Consider the following 16911-nt stretch of genomic DNA (forward strand, 5'->3'; position numbering starts at 1 on the left):
AAACATTTCAAATGTCAACATTATTACTGCCTCTGTTCCATAGTAATAGAGTCATTTTGTCATTTTTGTACGTTCTATAGTAATAGAGTCATTTCCCTTTTTAGCAAAAGTCAACAAAATTTTTCACACCTACTTTACTCTCTTTTGCTTTTTTCTCTCTTCATCTCTCTACCTTTTCCATTTTCCACTTTATTCTCCGTTTACTTAACTCACATAACACAATTTTTCTTAATCTTCGTGTCGAAAAGAAATGCTTCCATTACTATACACTCTTTCATTTTTAGTCCGTCCCACAAGAATATGCACTTTCTAATTTTGAAAGGCCATTTCTCTCTAATGAGGTGGGACTCATTCTCCACTAACAATACTTTAATTATCTTTTCTCTCTACCTCTCTCCGAAAATATATATATATTTAAATTTTTTGTATTAATTTCGATTTTTAAAAAATGAAAAAAAATGTCAACTGCCAATAGAAACGCGTCACGTCGCCCTGCTCGCTGGCACGGACGTGCTTTTAGCTAAGAGCAACGCCGTGCCAGCGGTAAGAGCGCAGCAGCGGACAGGGATGTCCTTGCCGCTGGCACGGACGGACGGACGGACAAATCCCACCGCTGCGGATGCTCTAATAAAAAATGTCAAAATTTATTTGCTTAATATGTTCTCATGTTTGCACCATATATATATATATATATATATATATATATATATATAGAATTTTGCATGAAGGTAGGTGACTAGGTGTACTAAAGTTGAAATTATAAGCATGTTGAAAGTGTATCCAGATTCATGACGTCTCAAATTTCTCGTTTTATTATAAGTATAATGTACACTTCTCTGTTTTGGGATGGATATCCACCACCCCTATTATTTCTTTCAAATCTTCTTTTTTTAAAGCACCTACCGAATAATAAATTCAAATTAAGAATAACAGCGAGAAAGATGTAGCAATTGAGAGATGATGACAGACTGACAGCAATAGTGTGAGGTGAGCATACCCAATTTCCTTTTCGTTGGAGTATGGTTTACAAAAATCAGTTTAATGGAATGATTATATAACTATTCTACTGTGCCTTTCAGTTGCTATAACTTATTATCATATGATTATCCATATAGATATAAGTTGTGAAATTCAATTTCATGAACCAAGTATATTACATATTTAAACATGAGATATGATCTTGCACATTGAGCGAGACCTAAGTATACAGTATTTACTCAAATTAATATAATGCAGAAGGAATTTGTAATCTAAACATTACTTCTAAGACCTAAGTGAACAGTATTTACTCAAATTAATATAATGTTGAAGGAATTTGTAATCTAAACATTACTTCTAAGTAGTAAGTATAATCCTAGAGCATGCATTGATAATATTGCTTCAAGTTTCTTATTCGATGAAGGCAAGCAGCAATGGAGGAAGACGACAGGCATGTATGATGGCCTATGGACACTCATACATCCAAGAATATGAGATGCTAAGAGTTACTGTATTTTAAAAGTAGCTGCATGTCAAAGTAACATCCTAATATTTTCAAGGTATAGTGAAGTTTCCATTTATACAAATCCTTGAAATGCAGCAATTGCACCTCTATTGGAATATGGCCAAGATAAGAACCAGCAGAATAAACACGAGCCATATAGCAAAAAGAAGACCATGAATTATGATGAGTAATGACATCCAAGTTGTTGAAAAACAACTTCAGCATGAAATTCTTACATATGTGGAACACTAGACACTCGCAATTCACTTAGAGAAACAAGAGTTTCTGAACCAATTACTCCATAATAGATGGTATAATACTTGCATAGGAAATCAATCATTTTAGCAATCTAAAGATCAAGTGAGAAGTTGAACTGGCAAGCACATAGGGAGAGCCTAATTCTGCTGCTGCTGGTAGTTGAGTGCCCTCCTGAATAGCATTATGTGTGGCTCTGGGCGATGAATAGCATAGTGAACCCACCCTCGGCTCTGCTGAACTCCAATGGCGCGCCACTCATTCTAACCCCCAAAAACAACACCATTAGATATGTACATCACCAAACCATTAATCCACAACATAAAAGTAAATATTGTATATTGCATAGGATATAGGTAAACAGCATTCAAAAACACCAACATGGTATTTCCAGAATATGCACTATTTCATTTTTAGTCTGTGCCACAAAGAAGATGTACTTTCTAATTTTGGAAAGTTTTTTCGCTCTAATGAGGTGTGACCCATTCTCCACTAACAATACTTTATTTACTTTTTTTTCTCTACCTCTCTTACTTCACCAATTTTACATTAAAACTTGTGCCGACCCCAAAGTACATATTCTTTGGGGACGGAGGGAGTATTGCACAATTCCTAAGTAGTTGAATGACAAGAAATAGCAACAATAATTTCAAAACCTTCTCCAACAGAACATATAAATTAAATTAAAACCATGACAGAATCTTCAGAAGAAATTAATTGCAATCTAGAATAAAATATAATTAAGCCAATCGAAAAACTAATGGTATGTTTCTGAGCACTGAACCCTAGATATCATCCCTACTTCCGAATAATCCTAAAATCCAGAACCCTAAATTCTTATCTCTGCTTCCGAATAATCCAAATAACCCACCGTCGCACACAAAAACACACATAACACTTACTTCCGTGAGTAGGCGATTTTTGGGGAGCAATTTGGCAACCTCCGTTGGAAGAACGACATGCCTGAATAATATACAAAATATACAGAATAAAATTTTTAAGGAATGAAGATCCAAAACAAAAATAAGCTAAATCTACCTGTATTCATAGATATCATCGTTATACTTGTCGGAGTACTGAATCTGACCCATGCTTGTTTACCTCCGATAAAAACTCGAAATAACCGCAACTGTGATCTGCGATTAATAAGTATCCGAAACAAATTAGCAATTTCACAAAAGGATACGTCAAACATTATTGGCAGATGACTGTTTACTAGTGTGATAGAGAAGGAGAGAGAAAGAGAGAGGAACAAACATTGAGTAAATGAAGGGCGACTGAGAGAAGAATCGTGTTGATCTTTGGATGAAACGGGAACAGAGTTATAGACCTTTTAAACACGAGGAAATGAATTTATTTAACATAACGGACTTTAATTTGAATTTCAAATCTCAAAAGATTCCCGCTTTCACAACAAATGCAATGATTTTGTTTAATTTATTTATTGAAATTGTATCAATAATAAAAGGAAGCCTTTATTAGTACGTTATGGCTAAGCATGCACAAATCGAACCGGACCGTCAGTTCACAAACCGGAACCGGAACCGACGCGGCGGTTCCGAACTGGCAGACGGTTCGGCGGTTCATGCGGCCCGGTTCAAGTTCGAGAATTTCATAAACCGGAACCGGCGGTTCAAAACCACCGGTTCACCGATTCGAACTACCGGTCAAATAACATTTAAAAAAATATATTTATTATTTATAAAAATCAATTTTTATAAATAAAAATCAATTTTCACATATAAATAGATACAATAATTTCATAATAGCTCATATTTATTTGTTGGGCCTATGATTCTAAGAACCATTCTTTGTTGTTTCTTTTTTATAGAGACATCCTTGAATATTTTGTGTTTCACTTTCAATGTGGGACAAAATATGTTGAAGCATTATCTCTTATAACTACATGTTTAGATCATTCATTCATCTTTTTTCCAATGTGGAATACAAAACTTTCTTTTATTTTCTACTTTTCTTTATTTTTTACTACATTTTATTATTCACTAACTTTATCTTTATTTTTGTTATGATTCATTTTCTAAGACAAATTTATAGATAATAATATAATCAAATAGAATAGTTCAATTAAATTTGAATGTTGCATGTTGCTCACCATTTGTAAATTTATAGAATGTGGATTTGTTCAAATAATAATAATAATTGGATTTAAATGTGCTCAATTTTAAGAATTCTAAGAAACTATACTTGGTTGTTTCTCTATAATAGAGACATCCTTGGATATTTTTTGTTTCACTTTCAATCTGAGACAAAATAAGTTGAAAATTTTCTTTTATAACTACATGTTTAGATCATCCATTCATCTTTTTCCAGTGTGGGATATAAAACTTTCATTTGTTTTCTACTTTTCTTTATTTTTTTACTACATTTTATTATTCACTAACTTTATCTTTATTTTTGTTATGATTCTTTTTCTAAGACAAATTTATAGATAATAATAGCATCAACTAGAATAATTTAATTAAATTTTAATGTTGCATGTTGCTAATAATTTGTATATTTATAGAAGGTGGACGTGTTCAAATAATTGGATTTAAATGTAAGTATGTTGCTAATTTTTCTGAGAATATTGATTAAAATGTGAAAAAAATAACAATTAATATAATTGGTATAATAATGATAAAAATAGATAACTAAAGAATGATTTGTTTAGTGGTATAATAATAGTTTATATATTTACATATTAGTAGTAGACTAATAGTATGATTTTGTATAATAGTTGTTATTCTAATAGATGTAGTATAATTTATATAAATAAAACTATTATTTGTGAATATATTCTTGATAGATAAGAATCAACAATTATTGAGTAATATGAGTTGTATATAGATAAATAATTATTCATATTATAGTTATCGCTAGATTAATACAATTTATATAATAATTAGAGTAAAGGCCAAAATTGGTCCTGAACATATGCTCATTTTATCATTTTTGTCCTAAACATTATATTTTGAATTTTTTGGTCCTAGACATTTCAAATCGGATCACAATTGGTCCTCCGTTAACAATTCCGTTAATATTTAACGGTCAACGATTTTAATCACAATTTTGACCAACTTAAACAATTTTTAATTATTTAATCATCAAAAATATTTTTTAAATAAAATCATAAATAATTTGATTATTTAAAAATTGTTTAAGTTGTAATAAATAATTTATGATTTTTTTATGATAAACACAATTTTGACCAACTTAAACAAATTTTAAGTATTTAATCATCAAAATTATTATTTTTAAATAAAATCATAAATAAATTAATTATTTAAAAATTGTTTAAGTTGTAATCAATAATTTATGATTTTTTTATGATAAACACAATTTTGACCAACTTAAATAATTTTTAATTATTTAATCATCAAAATTATTTTTTTAAATAAAATCATAAATAATTTTGTTATTTAAAAATTGTTTAAGTTGGAATAAATAATTTAATTATTTTAAAATTATTTAATTATTTCTAATAAATAATTTATGATTTTATTTAAAAAATAATTTTGATGATTAAATAATTAAAAATTGTTTAAGTTGGTCAAAATTGTGATTAAAATCGTTGACCGTTAAATATTAACGGAATTGTTGACGGAGGACCAATTGTGGTCCGATTTGAAATGTCCAGGACCAAAAAATTCAAAAGATAAAGTTTAAGACCAAAATGATAAAATGGGCATATGTTCAGGACCAATTTTGGCCTTTACTCTAATAATTATTCTCTTAATGTGTACAATGGTATTTATTAGTTAACATACACATAAACTTATACACAAACAAATCAATAATGATAAATAATTAAAGAATAATACTTTATGTAATTATATTTGTCGTTAAGTTATAATAATAGAAGATCGTCAAAATATAAACTAATATAAACAAAGATGATGGAGATGTATCATGTAGTTATAAATAAGGAGTTTTATGCCACATTGAAAGAAAGAACAACACATCCAATAACATGTAGTTATAAAAGAAAATGTCCAGAGCCTTTGTCCTAGCGTCAAGGAGCTTAGACATTATTGCACGAGGTGCCGAGTTCGAGCCCTCTTGAGATCAGTTGTAATTTCCTCATATCTATAGTATAGGAGTTTATTTGTAATTTTCTCCCTTATATAGGAGTTAAAATCATCCAATACACTCTCTTTCAACCCAAAGACTCAACTCCAACATTAAGTGTAAATTGTAACTTATAAGTTGTGACTTGTGACTTGTAGTCTCCTTGAAATAAACACTAAAACGAGAAGAAAACAAAAAACTGAACCGCCGAACCGGCCCGGAACCGACAGTTTCGGCCAAAAACTGGCTGTTTTGAACCGCTCCATGAACCACTGGTTTTTTGAACTAGAACCGGAACCGGAACCGTTGGAACCCTTGGCGGGCCGGTTCAAGTTCATGAAAATGTTGAACCGTGGACCGCCGGTTCCAAACCGTGGACCGCCGGTTCCAAACCGGAACCGATGATTTTTGAACCGTGTGAATGTCTAGTTCTGACAAAGAGGAGGAAATAGCTTTTATTAATGCATGTAGAATTAAATATATGGAGTAATTGAAATGTATTTTCCCAATTAAACTCAACATAATACCGTTATATTAAATTCTGCACCTCAACATTTACATTGAATCAAATATCTGGGGTAATTGCAATGTATTCTTAATCAAATAAACATAATTTTATATAAAAAAAAAACATTCAGCAACATGCCATTTACATTAAAAAAATTACCATTTAAATATTTCTGATGAAATTAATTCATCAACAGCTTCAACAAATTTGCAAAAAAATAAGGTAATTTAAAAATACTACTATAAAAGAGATTCCGAATATATTAGTAATATTTTTATGTAAAGTCTCAGAAGTCAAGTGATGCTCTAAAAAACTCATCAAATGCTGCTTGAAGAAATAAAAGACATGGTAATTAGAAAAAAATGACTTGTAGTTGGACAAAAATAGATGGAAATTACAAAAGAAGTTGGTACTCGAGCATTCGATAGAAAAGAAAAGAAATGACTTTTACTACCCTGACCACTCACAATTGAGCTGCAGCCTAGCTAGGTATATGTATACCTCTCTATCATTTTCACCTTCTATAAGATGAACAAAACCATCCAAAAATAATTGTAATGCCCTATACTGGGCAAAAACAATCTCTTCAAACAATCACTCCAAAAGAAGTTGATTCTTCGACATCAACTTGTGCAGAACCGAAGTTCCATCGAAGATCATCAGCGGGTAACTCTTCTTGTATTCATCTAGCTGCAATGGAGATATGAGACCACGGATTTAGAAATAAGTCTTTCTTGAATGTTAGCCTTGAACATGTGACATGGTGTACAAGATCAAGATAGTAATTAACAGACCTTTTCCGGATCAAGTTTTTCAAACCCAAATCTATTTTTCCACAGTGATTCTGCTTCATCTGCTGCAGGAAGCACCAGAACCTTGATGTTGAGCGACAATAAAAGATCCTCAATACAGGCGAAGAGCGCCTGAAAGTATCCCTGGAGATGGAAATTATTAATCAATTTCCGATGGAGACGGCAAAAGGATGATAAGAATAAGATTATCCTGTTCGAATCTATCAAATGACCCACCTTTCCTTGGCAATCACTCCTTGTAGCAACTAGAGGTAGTTCTGCTACTTCCTCCCCAAAAACTCGCACTATGGCGGCGGATACTACTGCAGAGCTGTAGCAATGATGGATCATTTCAAAAGGGAAAAAAATAACTAAGGAAAAAAGGGAGCATGAGAAAGTCATAATAATTCTTACCCAACTGTTAATATGGCGCAATACATGCCATAAAATTCCTGGTCTTTGAACTTCCTCCTGCATATAATTAGCAATAATTAATGGTATGTCCAACCAATCAAAAGTATTAACATAGATAAGTCACATGAGAACTATTGAGAGACTCATTTACCCATAAACCATTGTTGGAATAAGGTCAAGACGGCTGGTGCTGGCATCAGCTATAGGATCAAATCGGTCCTGAATAAATTATGGTCATGATAATCAACTCTCAAATAATATACTTAGGCTCAGAACAATGCCACCAGAAGAAAGCAACATTACAAACTGAATGAAGCAATTTTTTAACATGCTTGTCAAAAAAATGCTGTTATGCAGATCCCCCAACATTCATTTACGGCCCAAGAATATTTTTAGTGGTGTTCATGGAACAGATATACAAATAATTACAGTAATAAAAGCATAAATTATCATGTGGACGGTGACGGCAAGAAAATAGAATAAAATACTGAATGCATGCATGTCAAACTTGGGTAGAAACTGATTTCCAGGATCATTAATTGTAACGTTAATGAAGTGGCAACTATGTGTAGGGAAGAAACTCTACCACATGTTGTGTCAATAATTCTACCAAATCAAGTCACCAAATTATAAAGAGGAAGGCCATATTAACGGGGAATGAAAGATAGAATAAGGAGGCCAATAACACTATAAACCATACAAAGACGGATGCAATAGCAAATGACTCAGGTAACTCACGTGAAAAATAGTGACAGCGCCAGAAAGCCAAACCCTGGTGTCCTCAGAAGAGACTTTTCCTCTGAGCAACCTCCATCTCACATCAAGCTTAGGATTCTCCTCTGAACCTTGCCCATCAACTTTCTTCTCCAAGACGTTCAAAACAGCTTCTGGAAGGGTTTGGTCACCATCACCAATCATCTTCTGAAGGATATAATGAATACTGCTACAGCCTTTGCTGCAGAACCATTCAGTTTCTGGAAGTGCCTGCAGTTTTGGTAAAAAGCCTTAGTCCTAAGTAAGCCCCTTATTGCATTTAGGATTTCTGGAACAGTAACAAAGTTAAATAGGTGCAAACCTTCAAATCATCAATCTCTTGCTCCCTTAGACATTTGACATGATATTCTCTCTCACACTACAAAAACCATAAGAATAGTTCAAGATACACCCAATATCAAACACAGCAAGGCATTTTGACATGACTTCTAAACCGTTCTCAATACATGAGAGCAGAGAGCACTACCTGATCACATATCATAACTGTGTGGTCATTAAATCCCGACCTGCTGAACTCATCAACTCTGCAATAACCACATGAATGAAAAACAGATAAAGGAGAGAATGAAACCACAACAGAGAGGTCTTTGGGATAGAATGGATATCATAATAGTAGTTAGGATTAAGTGAAAAACAGATTAAAATTCTACTCCCTCCGTCCCCAAAGAGTATGAACATTTGGTCCGGCACGGGTTTTAATCCACAATTGGTAAAGTAAGAGAGAGATAGAATTAAAGAGTTTTAAGATTATTGTTAGTGGAGAATGGGTCCCACCTCAGCAATGTATACTGAGATACATATGTATTTTCAGCTTTATAAAAGCATTTTTACCTTTAGGGGAATTTCAGGCACAATTATCTCATTAAGAAAACACTAATTGGTTTGACGTAGATTCCAAATATAAGCAGTACAGGATAAAGAAAAGGGAAAGAAGAAAAACAAATGCCAAATATAAACAACCTGCAAATGACACATCCACCCCCAATATATTTTTCAAAATTTGCAACAATGCGAATACACCTCCTGGTGATGTCCTCTAGTGGATCTACACCAGGGACTCTACCAGCTGCGATTGCATTTGCGTTGTTCTCTGCAAATTTTTCCTTTTCATACATATTCTGGCAGTACTTGCAGTACCATATTCCTTGGGGAATATTCGGGAGACCAACGCATTCTGCAGAAATAACCAAGAGACCAAGAAAGCTTTAAGAAGTGTGATGAAGGAATTGAACATTGAAGGATTGCAGGTTTAGTAGCAAGCAGAAAGTTATGAATATCTTTGAGTATGAACATCAGCAGAAAAACAATCATCCAAAAACCAGGTGGAAGTGAGATTGAGAAGGAAAGCTGAACTAAAATAAACACAGCATATAGTGACTAGCATATTTTAGTTTTCCTTGTAGTAGGAGAAATCAACATATAATAACAGATTAAACTTCAAAGAACTGCAGTTTCATTACATTTACACGATCAGATACAATTGCTACAGTGTTGAAATATCCTCACCATAGTGGAATGCTCGTGGACAATTTTCACAGCATAACAAATTTCCTCCATCCTCACAAATTGAACAAAGATCATCACTTTCTTCCGCAGATGATTTACGACTTCTGGATAGTTCAAGGGATAGCTGATGCAGAGAAACCCCATTGGAAGTGTATATACTCATGTACCTGCACACCAAGCAGCCAAGCAGCCCTAAGTCAACAAAAAAGAACCAAAAGTTTAACATTTTTCTTGTTCTTTTGTAGCATTTTACTTGTCCCCTAGGCACCCAACTTATCTTTTTGTTGTCTCAGCTAAGACGACTAGGATTCAAAAATTCTGATATAGGAGTATAAATGACTCACACAACAGCTTAAGAAAATTCGGATATACTATTAAATGACTCAGACAACAGCTTAAGCCTTAAGATCGGGAAGTGTTGAACAATACAGAAGATAAGGTGCGTTAGTAAGAATGTAACCCCATAAAAGTATGAAACAAGAGGAAAAATAATACTCACGGCTTTCGACGCGAAGCAAAACCAGCATGAGCCTCAAACTGCGAGGGACTCACCTGTTCATAAAGAGTGAGGCAGCAACATTACAAGTAAGTGACTTATAGGTAACAAAAAAATGTGTTGCAACTTTCAAATAAAAAGATGAAAAGTAACAAACCACTTTTTTGCAACAGAAGCAGAAGATTAAACCATCTTTCTTGTAACCCTCAAGCCTTATCTGCTCCAGAGTAATAATTGAATATAAATTTAATTATCATTTCAACAAGAAAATCAACAGGTCATTTCCAGAAACACAGAACTACCTAGTACCTGTCAGCAATCTGGAAACAATAAATAAATAAAAAAGACCTATGAAGGAATGTTAATGGTAGTACCAATTCACCTGTCCATGCATAACATATGACAAGGCAGTACCATCAGGAAGCAGATCTTCTGCTAGAACAGATTTATGCATTCTCAGATCCCTGCAAAGTGTAAACACTAGAATCAGCACTATTAAAAGACAGGTTACCCAAAAGACATGCATAATTTGAAGATGAGAGCAATTGCGAATCCAAAGAAATTGCACAGCACAGCACTACAGTAGTAGCACAGAATCAAATGGTACTTACTTCCGTGTCAGCTTTCCCTGACTCTTCACTTGAGGTTGACTATTTGGAGAAATTGGAACACTGTCTACAACTTCAGGCAAGCGAGTAGAAGATGCAGGAGCTGGTGAACCAGCCAAAGGAGACCTAAAATTATCATCATAAAATATCATATCAATAAGCACGGACAACAGGATAAAGTTACTAGCTACACTATGGATCTACCTGACGGTGACATCACCGTTATGTGTTTGACTGGAGCCAGACTCCTTCAGAACAACACAGGAGTCACAAAGAAGCATTGCTCGACCAGCACCAGTTTCAGGAATCAAAGCTGAAAGCATAAAAAATGCATAGGAAAATTAAAAGAGGAAGTGTGAAATAGAAGAAAAAGAAATACATAATAACCTATTCAAGCACATGAGCAAGGTAGGACATATCAAAATAACAAATATGGACCTCACCTCTGCAATTGAGACAGATAGCAGGTATATAATTTGAACGACCAATTGCGTTCCGAATAACACATTCCAGTGGATCTGAAGGATTGGCCTTGCATGCATTAAGCACATCTCTCAAACTTTTTCCATTCTCCAAATATATATACTCCGGTGGCCGCTTATTGCTACTACGTGCATGCAGTTCAAATTGATTAGGAGTAACAACCTAAACCAACAACTAGCAGTTAGTGGAAAGAATCATGCAAATCATCACAAGTCAATGATCTACAAATTTACCTTTTTCCCCTCGCATTCATAACATGAACATAATATCCCAGTTCCTTTAATAACACCCTGAAGTTCAGTTTCTGGTCGCCTCCTCCCCTGAAAATGTCAAAGAAAAGATGACATCAACCATATAGAAAAAGCTAAAATGGAACATTCTAATTGTCAAACGTGATTACCTTTGACCCATTTACATAGCGAACTTGAAGACCCTCAAGCAATCCTGTCCGAAGAAGGTGCTTTAACTTCATGGGAGCTCTATTCAATCCAATCTTTTTTGACATTTTCATTTCAAGCTTTGAAGGACTTGCAGTCATACTCTCCACAGCTCCTGCCTCTGATCCTAACTCTATCGCCCCATCCTGCAGCTTCAAAGCCGAGCGCGTAAACCTCCTTAGTGGCTTTTCCAAAATCATGCCTGTGCACTCTGCAGTACTCTCACATCCCAAATCAGAGGCACTGCTAAGTATTCTATCATCTTCACGATTAGAAACTCTATCGATACCTCCAACCTGATCCACAGGTAAATCTGTGCACAAAGGCTGAATAATGTCTTCCCTAGAATCAGTGCCCACTTTCTCTTCTTCATCGCACACTACCGCAACTAAGTCTACCTCTGTATTTCCTGTGCCCACTTTTTCTTCTGCATCATCTCCCACTACGGTAACTGAGTCAGCCTCTATATTTCTTGAGCCCACTTTCTTTTCGGCTTCACTGCCCACTACAACAACTGAATCAACTTCTGAATTTCTTGCGGCTAATTTTTCTTGTGCTTCATATCCCATTACATTAACTAAGTCAGCCTCTAAGTTTCTTGAACAGTCACCCATATCAGATACAATGTCAACCACAGCCCTCACCACCCCATTATCACCATCCAAAACATTACTTGGCTCCAACTTTACGACATCCTCTGTTTCTGGCTTTTCTTCTTCAGTCACTTTTGATTTCTTAGAAGCAGACCCCTTCATTTTCTTGTTCATCTTACTATCACTTACCACATAGCCTCTACTGGAACTACCACCTCTCTGGGACCTGGTTACTCTCCTGCCTGCTGGAAGCCCCCCCATTTCAGACTGAGCCTTCATCATGAAGGCAAACTCCCTCTTCATCCCAGCACGAATGGATGATACCACTATGTCGCTGGCATCCATATCCTTCAACGTTGAAAGACAAAAGTAACAGAGAGTAATATCAATTGAGGGTACTCCTACAAATAAGCTACGACTGAAAAAATCATATGCATAAATAATGTGAGAACAGCAGAAGACTTTCTCAATTCTTAACTTTCAGATTCGTATATTGATTTAGTAAACTTCATAATGAAAAGAAATGATGCACACATAGATGTGTATGTTTACAATATGTAACGGACCAAAAAAAACAACAGATACAGACACAAGACTACATGGTCACACAAAAAAATAATAATTGTACTTGTTGATACATCTCACTCTTCAGTTACAGGATTGGCAATAAAATGGCTTCAAGTAACTTCATCTGACTTAAGAGTTCTGGCCCAGGGTTGGCAAAAATAAAATGTGTAGTCCTCAAACTGAATCTATTCTAAGCATACACTATATGCCAAAAGCATTTGAGAAGAGAACTACCTTACCATGTTATCTCAACATAACACAGTATATTAGTGATACAATTTCCAATATTCTAATGACAATTAATCATCTCCATCAAAATAAGTAATACAATCAGGAGATTAGTCCAGTACTTACCAGTGAAACAATTTCTAATATTCTAATGACAATCAATCATCTCCATTTAAATATGTAATACTCGGTACAATCAAAGGATTAGTCCAGTACTTAGTCCAACTATAGTACAGTGACTATAAGGCCTTCTGCCATTATATTTCAGGTCCATCCAAAGGTTCTTAATGTGTTAGGTTTCATTTAAGAACTCATATTCAATGAAGATGAATATCATACCTAAGATTTTACCTATTTTCGGCTATGAATATGATAGATATTCTCATAAACCAGAAAGAAGAAAAAAAGCATGAAGATAGACAAGCAGAATAACAGCAACAAATAAAAAAACCCAACTATTAAACAACAGAAATAAAAATATTAGGATATCTTAGAATGCAAAAACCAGGTGATGTGTATGCATGAAATTTAAAATGAGATAACAGAAATTTAAGCCGAGCTCTCTCATATGACAGAGTAGCCTACATTCCCATATAATTACCAGTTCATGCATGCTGAACAATTGGACCTTAAGGTCAACGGGCTCTGTTTCACATGATATAAGTAACACCAACTACCTAATTATCCTAGCAGATATTCGTGAATATACATTGTAAGAGAGGAAGAAACAAAGTAGAACCCCGCATATCATGGTTGACTTAACTAGCAATTTTCATACTTTGCAGCATTTATTAGGGGTGTCAAATAGAGCTAGAGGGGCTGGACAGCTGACAGACTGACAGCCACCATAACGAACTATCTAGCTAGGGGCGAGCCAGCCTGCCATTTCAACAGGTAACTACTCTACAATCTCAACTTAACCTAGCTTTACCCAGGTTGGGAGGTGGGTGAAGACGGCAGCACCTACCGCATGTCCTAATAATTTCCCGTTTTACTTAGTATATTATTGTGCTATAATATTGGTTCAAGTATTTAGCGAGTTTGGACGAATGATACCAAATCAAAAAATACGCAGATTCGAATGAATTAACCTGTTAAGTAAAGTCACAGGCCATGTCCAAAACATACTACAAACTTGCACCGATGAACAAATGAAAGGCTCTTAGGCTTACAGAACAATGTCCACATTAAGATGAGTAGACTATCTACATAATATACTTCGGACATTCTTGTCTGTGTAAAGTATTTAGTCAATAGCCAACAAGTACTAAGCTATATTTACAACTCAATTGACAAAACAAGAAGATGCACAGAAAATATTATAACAGATTACTGTAGACACCCCTGTTTCTAACTTGTCTTAGAAAGTCTTTATTTGCAATTCAACATTTTTGAATTAACTAAACCTTTATGTTGATTTATTTGATTTGAGGCGTTCAATTCATTGATATTTTCTCTTCCAAAACAATTTGTATTCGGATCGAGATTGAAACATACAGACATACCTGAAAATTAATAATTACTTGAAATAATTAGTGAGGGGGGAATACAGAGGTATGGGGAGGACTTTCGGAGTGAAGACGGGGAAGGGGCCAGCGAAAGTGGCGGCACCGCAGTGGGGATGTGAACGGGGAAGGGCCGAAGGCCGAAGGAGGGAAGGGTTTCTGCCTTTCTGCAACGTTTTGCATTCTGGTTTCTCAATCTCCGTTAAATTTTTTTTATTGTTTATTAGATTTGAATTTAATAAAATCTTACCAAATAAATATTAGGAATTAATGCATGCGGACTAACCCGATCCATACCCACGACCCAAATAGGATGGCCCATTTACCCTGCAAACAATCGGCCCTCTAATTATCCATTTCTTATGAAATCTAGTATTAGGATAGGTTTTATATATTTAACAAAACAAAGGACTATGAATTCTAGTACTACAACACTGTTTTATTTTATATTGTTTCTATTTTTGTTTTAATAAATGACATATTTTAAAATTTCGCAACACTTGCATAGGACCATTGTCCTACCCACCCCTAACTGTAACAATTAATGATTAATTTCAAAATTACACATAGGAATCACATTATTCTTACTTGGGAATCATCACTTGACGTCCAATTGAAATCATCCATCACTTTTCTGCAACATAAATACAGTATAATTTAAATAATTAGCAATTTCTGATTTCTCTCATTATTTTCATGACTTCAACAACATTTCAAATGTTGTGTGCAGAAAATAAAAACATTTTTAATTTATGAAACGAAAAAAGTCGCTTCCTAATATTTCATTTTCAATCCCCAACAGTATAGATCTACAAAAAGGCTATTTACATTAACTACATAAATGGTACATGATATTTCACTTTCGCACATAAATGGTACATGATCTTTATTTTATATCGTTTTTGATACCCAGTAACAAAAATAACCTTAGGTACCAAACATGTGATTTTTTTGTTATGGATAATACTTTTGGAAATTTCAATTAAATAGCACTAACAAACATGTAATTTCTTTTTTCTTCATTTCTTTTTTCTTTTTTCTTCATTTTCTTCTTTCTATTTAGCATTTTATCTTCCTTTCTTCTTTCTTTTTTTCTCCTTAATTTATGTTTCCTCTTTTTTCTTTTATCTTCTTTGTCTTCTTTCTTTTTAGTATTTTATACATACATCTAATTGCATTCACAATATAAAATAAACACAAAATACCTAATTAAATTAATTATTTAAACTAATTAAATCAATTGAATATTATTATATTAAATTATATTATACTCATTTTAGGGTTGAAACACCTAACTAAAAATATTCAATTGTTTATATCATTAAGAACACAATTCACAATTTTAAATTGTTATTAAGACTATATTGATTAGTTATTAATTTAATATAAAATAATAATAATAATAATAATAATAATAATACCAATAATAGTTATTATTATATAATGTCATATTATTAAATATTTAAATTATTAGACTATAATTATTTATTAATTAATACTTAGTTTTTAGTATTGTAACAATAATATTATTATAATAATAATTAAATATAATTATGAATATAATTTTAATTAAGTGTATTTGAATGATATTTAAAAAAATTATTAATTTATAGCATCACAATAATAATATTAATATCGATTAATAATAATAGTATAAAGAGCGAAGAGAATGAGAGAAGATACTATAATATCACTTTTGGTACTAATTTTGTGTATACCCAAAATATCTTTAATTACATAAATGGAAAAATGTATTTGTATATAGAGCATTTTGGGGTGAAAATTGCATCAGGTACCAAAAATGTGATTAATAGGTACGAAAAATTATATAAAATAAAGATCATGTACCATTTATATGCAAAAGTGAAAGATCATGTATTATTTGTGTAGTTCACTCTTATAGATAGATTAATAATAATAATATGTTTTTATTTTGAATGCAATCTACATCAAATATAATTTGTAGAAAAAAAATATACTAGTAATTTTTATATCAACAAAAGTCTTGGTTAACGGTAACTATTAGTAAACATACTTAGAAAAATATATGAATTGATCGAAATAAACTTAATAATTAATTAGTACTGTACATAAAAATGTGTTTTGCCCACATAAAAATATTAGAGTTGGGATTTATGAAAATAACATCTATGCATGTCAATTTGTTGAAACCACCTCCCACATCCAACTATACG

The 16911-nt window shown here is 33.2% G+C and overlaps 2 protein-coding genes across 2 annotated transcripts; both read right to left on the reverse strand.

Moving 5' to 3' along the window:
- Nucleotides 1-1640: 1640 nt before the first annotated feature.
- Nucleotides 1641-3083, reverse strand: LOC121743428 (cyclin-dependent kinases regulatory subunit 1-like). The gene is made up of 4 exons (XM_042136739.1): nt 2996-3083; nt 2777-2874; nt 2641-2701; nt 1641-2001 (listed from the first exon to the last, which is right to left on the reverse strand). Exons 2-4 carry the CDS (start codon nt 2827-2829, stop codon nt 1879-1881), a joined length of 237 nt encoding a protein of 78 aa, XP_041992673.1. The 5' UTR covers nt 2830-2874; nt 2996-3083; the 3' UTR covers nt 1641-1878.
- Nucleotides 3084-6642: 3559 nt separating this feature from the next.
- LOC121745062 lies at nt 6643-14923 on the reverse strand. Its single transcript, XM_042138826.1, has 19 exons — nt 14717-14923; nt 11787-12764; nt 11620-11706; nt 11347-11548; nt 11108-11216; nt 10907-11029; nt 10678-10759; nt 10453-10512; nt 10299-10351; nt 9800-9966; nt 9254-9467; nt 8760-8817; nt 8595-8651; nt 8258-8503; nt 7671-7738; nt 7520-7576; nt 7343-7436; nt 7109-7249; nt 6643-7004 (listed from the first exon to the last, which is right to left on the reverse strand). The coding sequence occupies exons 2-19, from the start codon at nt 12759-12761 to the stop codon at nt 6909-6911; spliced, it is 2889 nt and encodes a 962-aa protein (XP_041994760.1). The 5' UTR covers nt 12762-12764; nt 14717-14923; the 3' UTR covers nt 6643-6908.
- Nucleotides 14924-16911: the final 1988 nt, after the last annotated feature.

This window comes from Salvia splendens, chromosome 8, assembly GCF_004379255.2.
Source record: "Salvia splendens isolate huo1 chromosome 8, SspV2, whole genome shotgun sequence".
NCBI lineage: Eukaryota > Viridiplantae > Streptophyta > Magnoliopsida > Lamiales > Lamiaceae > Salvia > Salvia splendens.

What these genes read in the sequence shown, in the direction of transcription:
- LOC121743428 (XM_042136739.1), bottom strand. Translation starts at nt 2,829, where the DNA reads ATGGGTCAGATTCAGTACTCCGACAAGTATAACGATGATATCTATGAA. An exon ending in GATGATATCTATGAATACAG is followed by an intron (nt 2,702 to 2,776) that starts GTAGATTTAGCT and finishes TATATTATTCAG; the next exon opens with GCATGTCGTTCTTCCAACGG. An exon ending in AAAATCGCCTACTCACGGAA is followed by an intron (nt 2,002 to 2,640) that starts GTAAGTGTTATG and finishes TTTGGGGGTTAG; the next exon opens with AATGAGTGGCGCGCCATTGG.
- LOC121745062 (XM_042138826.1), bottom strand. Translation starts at nt 12,761, where the DNA reads ATGGATGCCAGCGACATAGTGGTATCATCCATTCGTGCTGGGATGAAG. An exon ending in TTTGCTTCGCGTCGAAAGCC is followed by an intron (nt 9,967 to 10,298) that starts GTGAGTATTATT and finishes CTTGGTGTGCAG; the next exon opens with GTACATGAGTATATACACTT. An exon ending in AAAAACTTGATCCGGAAAAG is followed by an intron (nt 7,005 to 7,108) that starts GTCTGTTAATTA and finishes TCTCCATTGCAG; the next exon opens with CTAGATGAATACAAGAAGAG.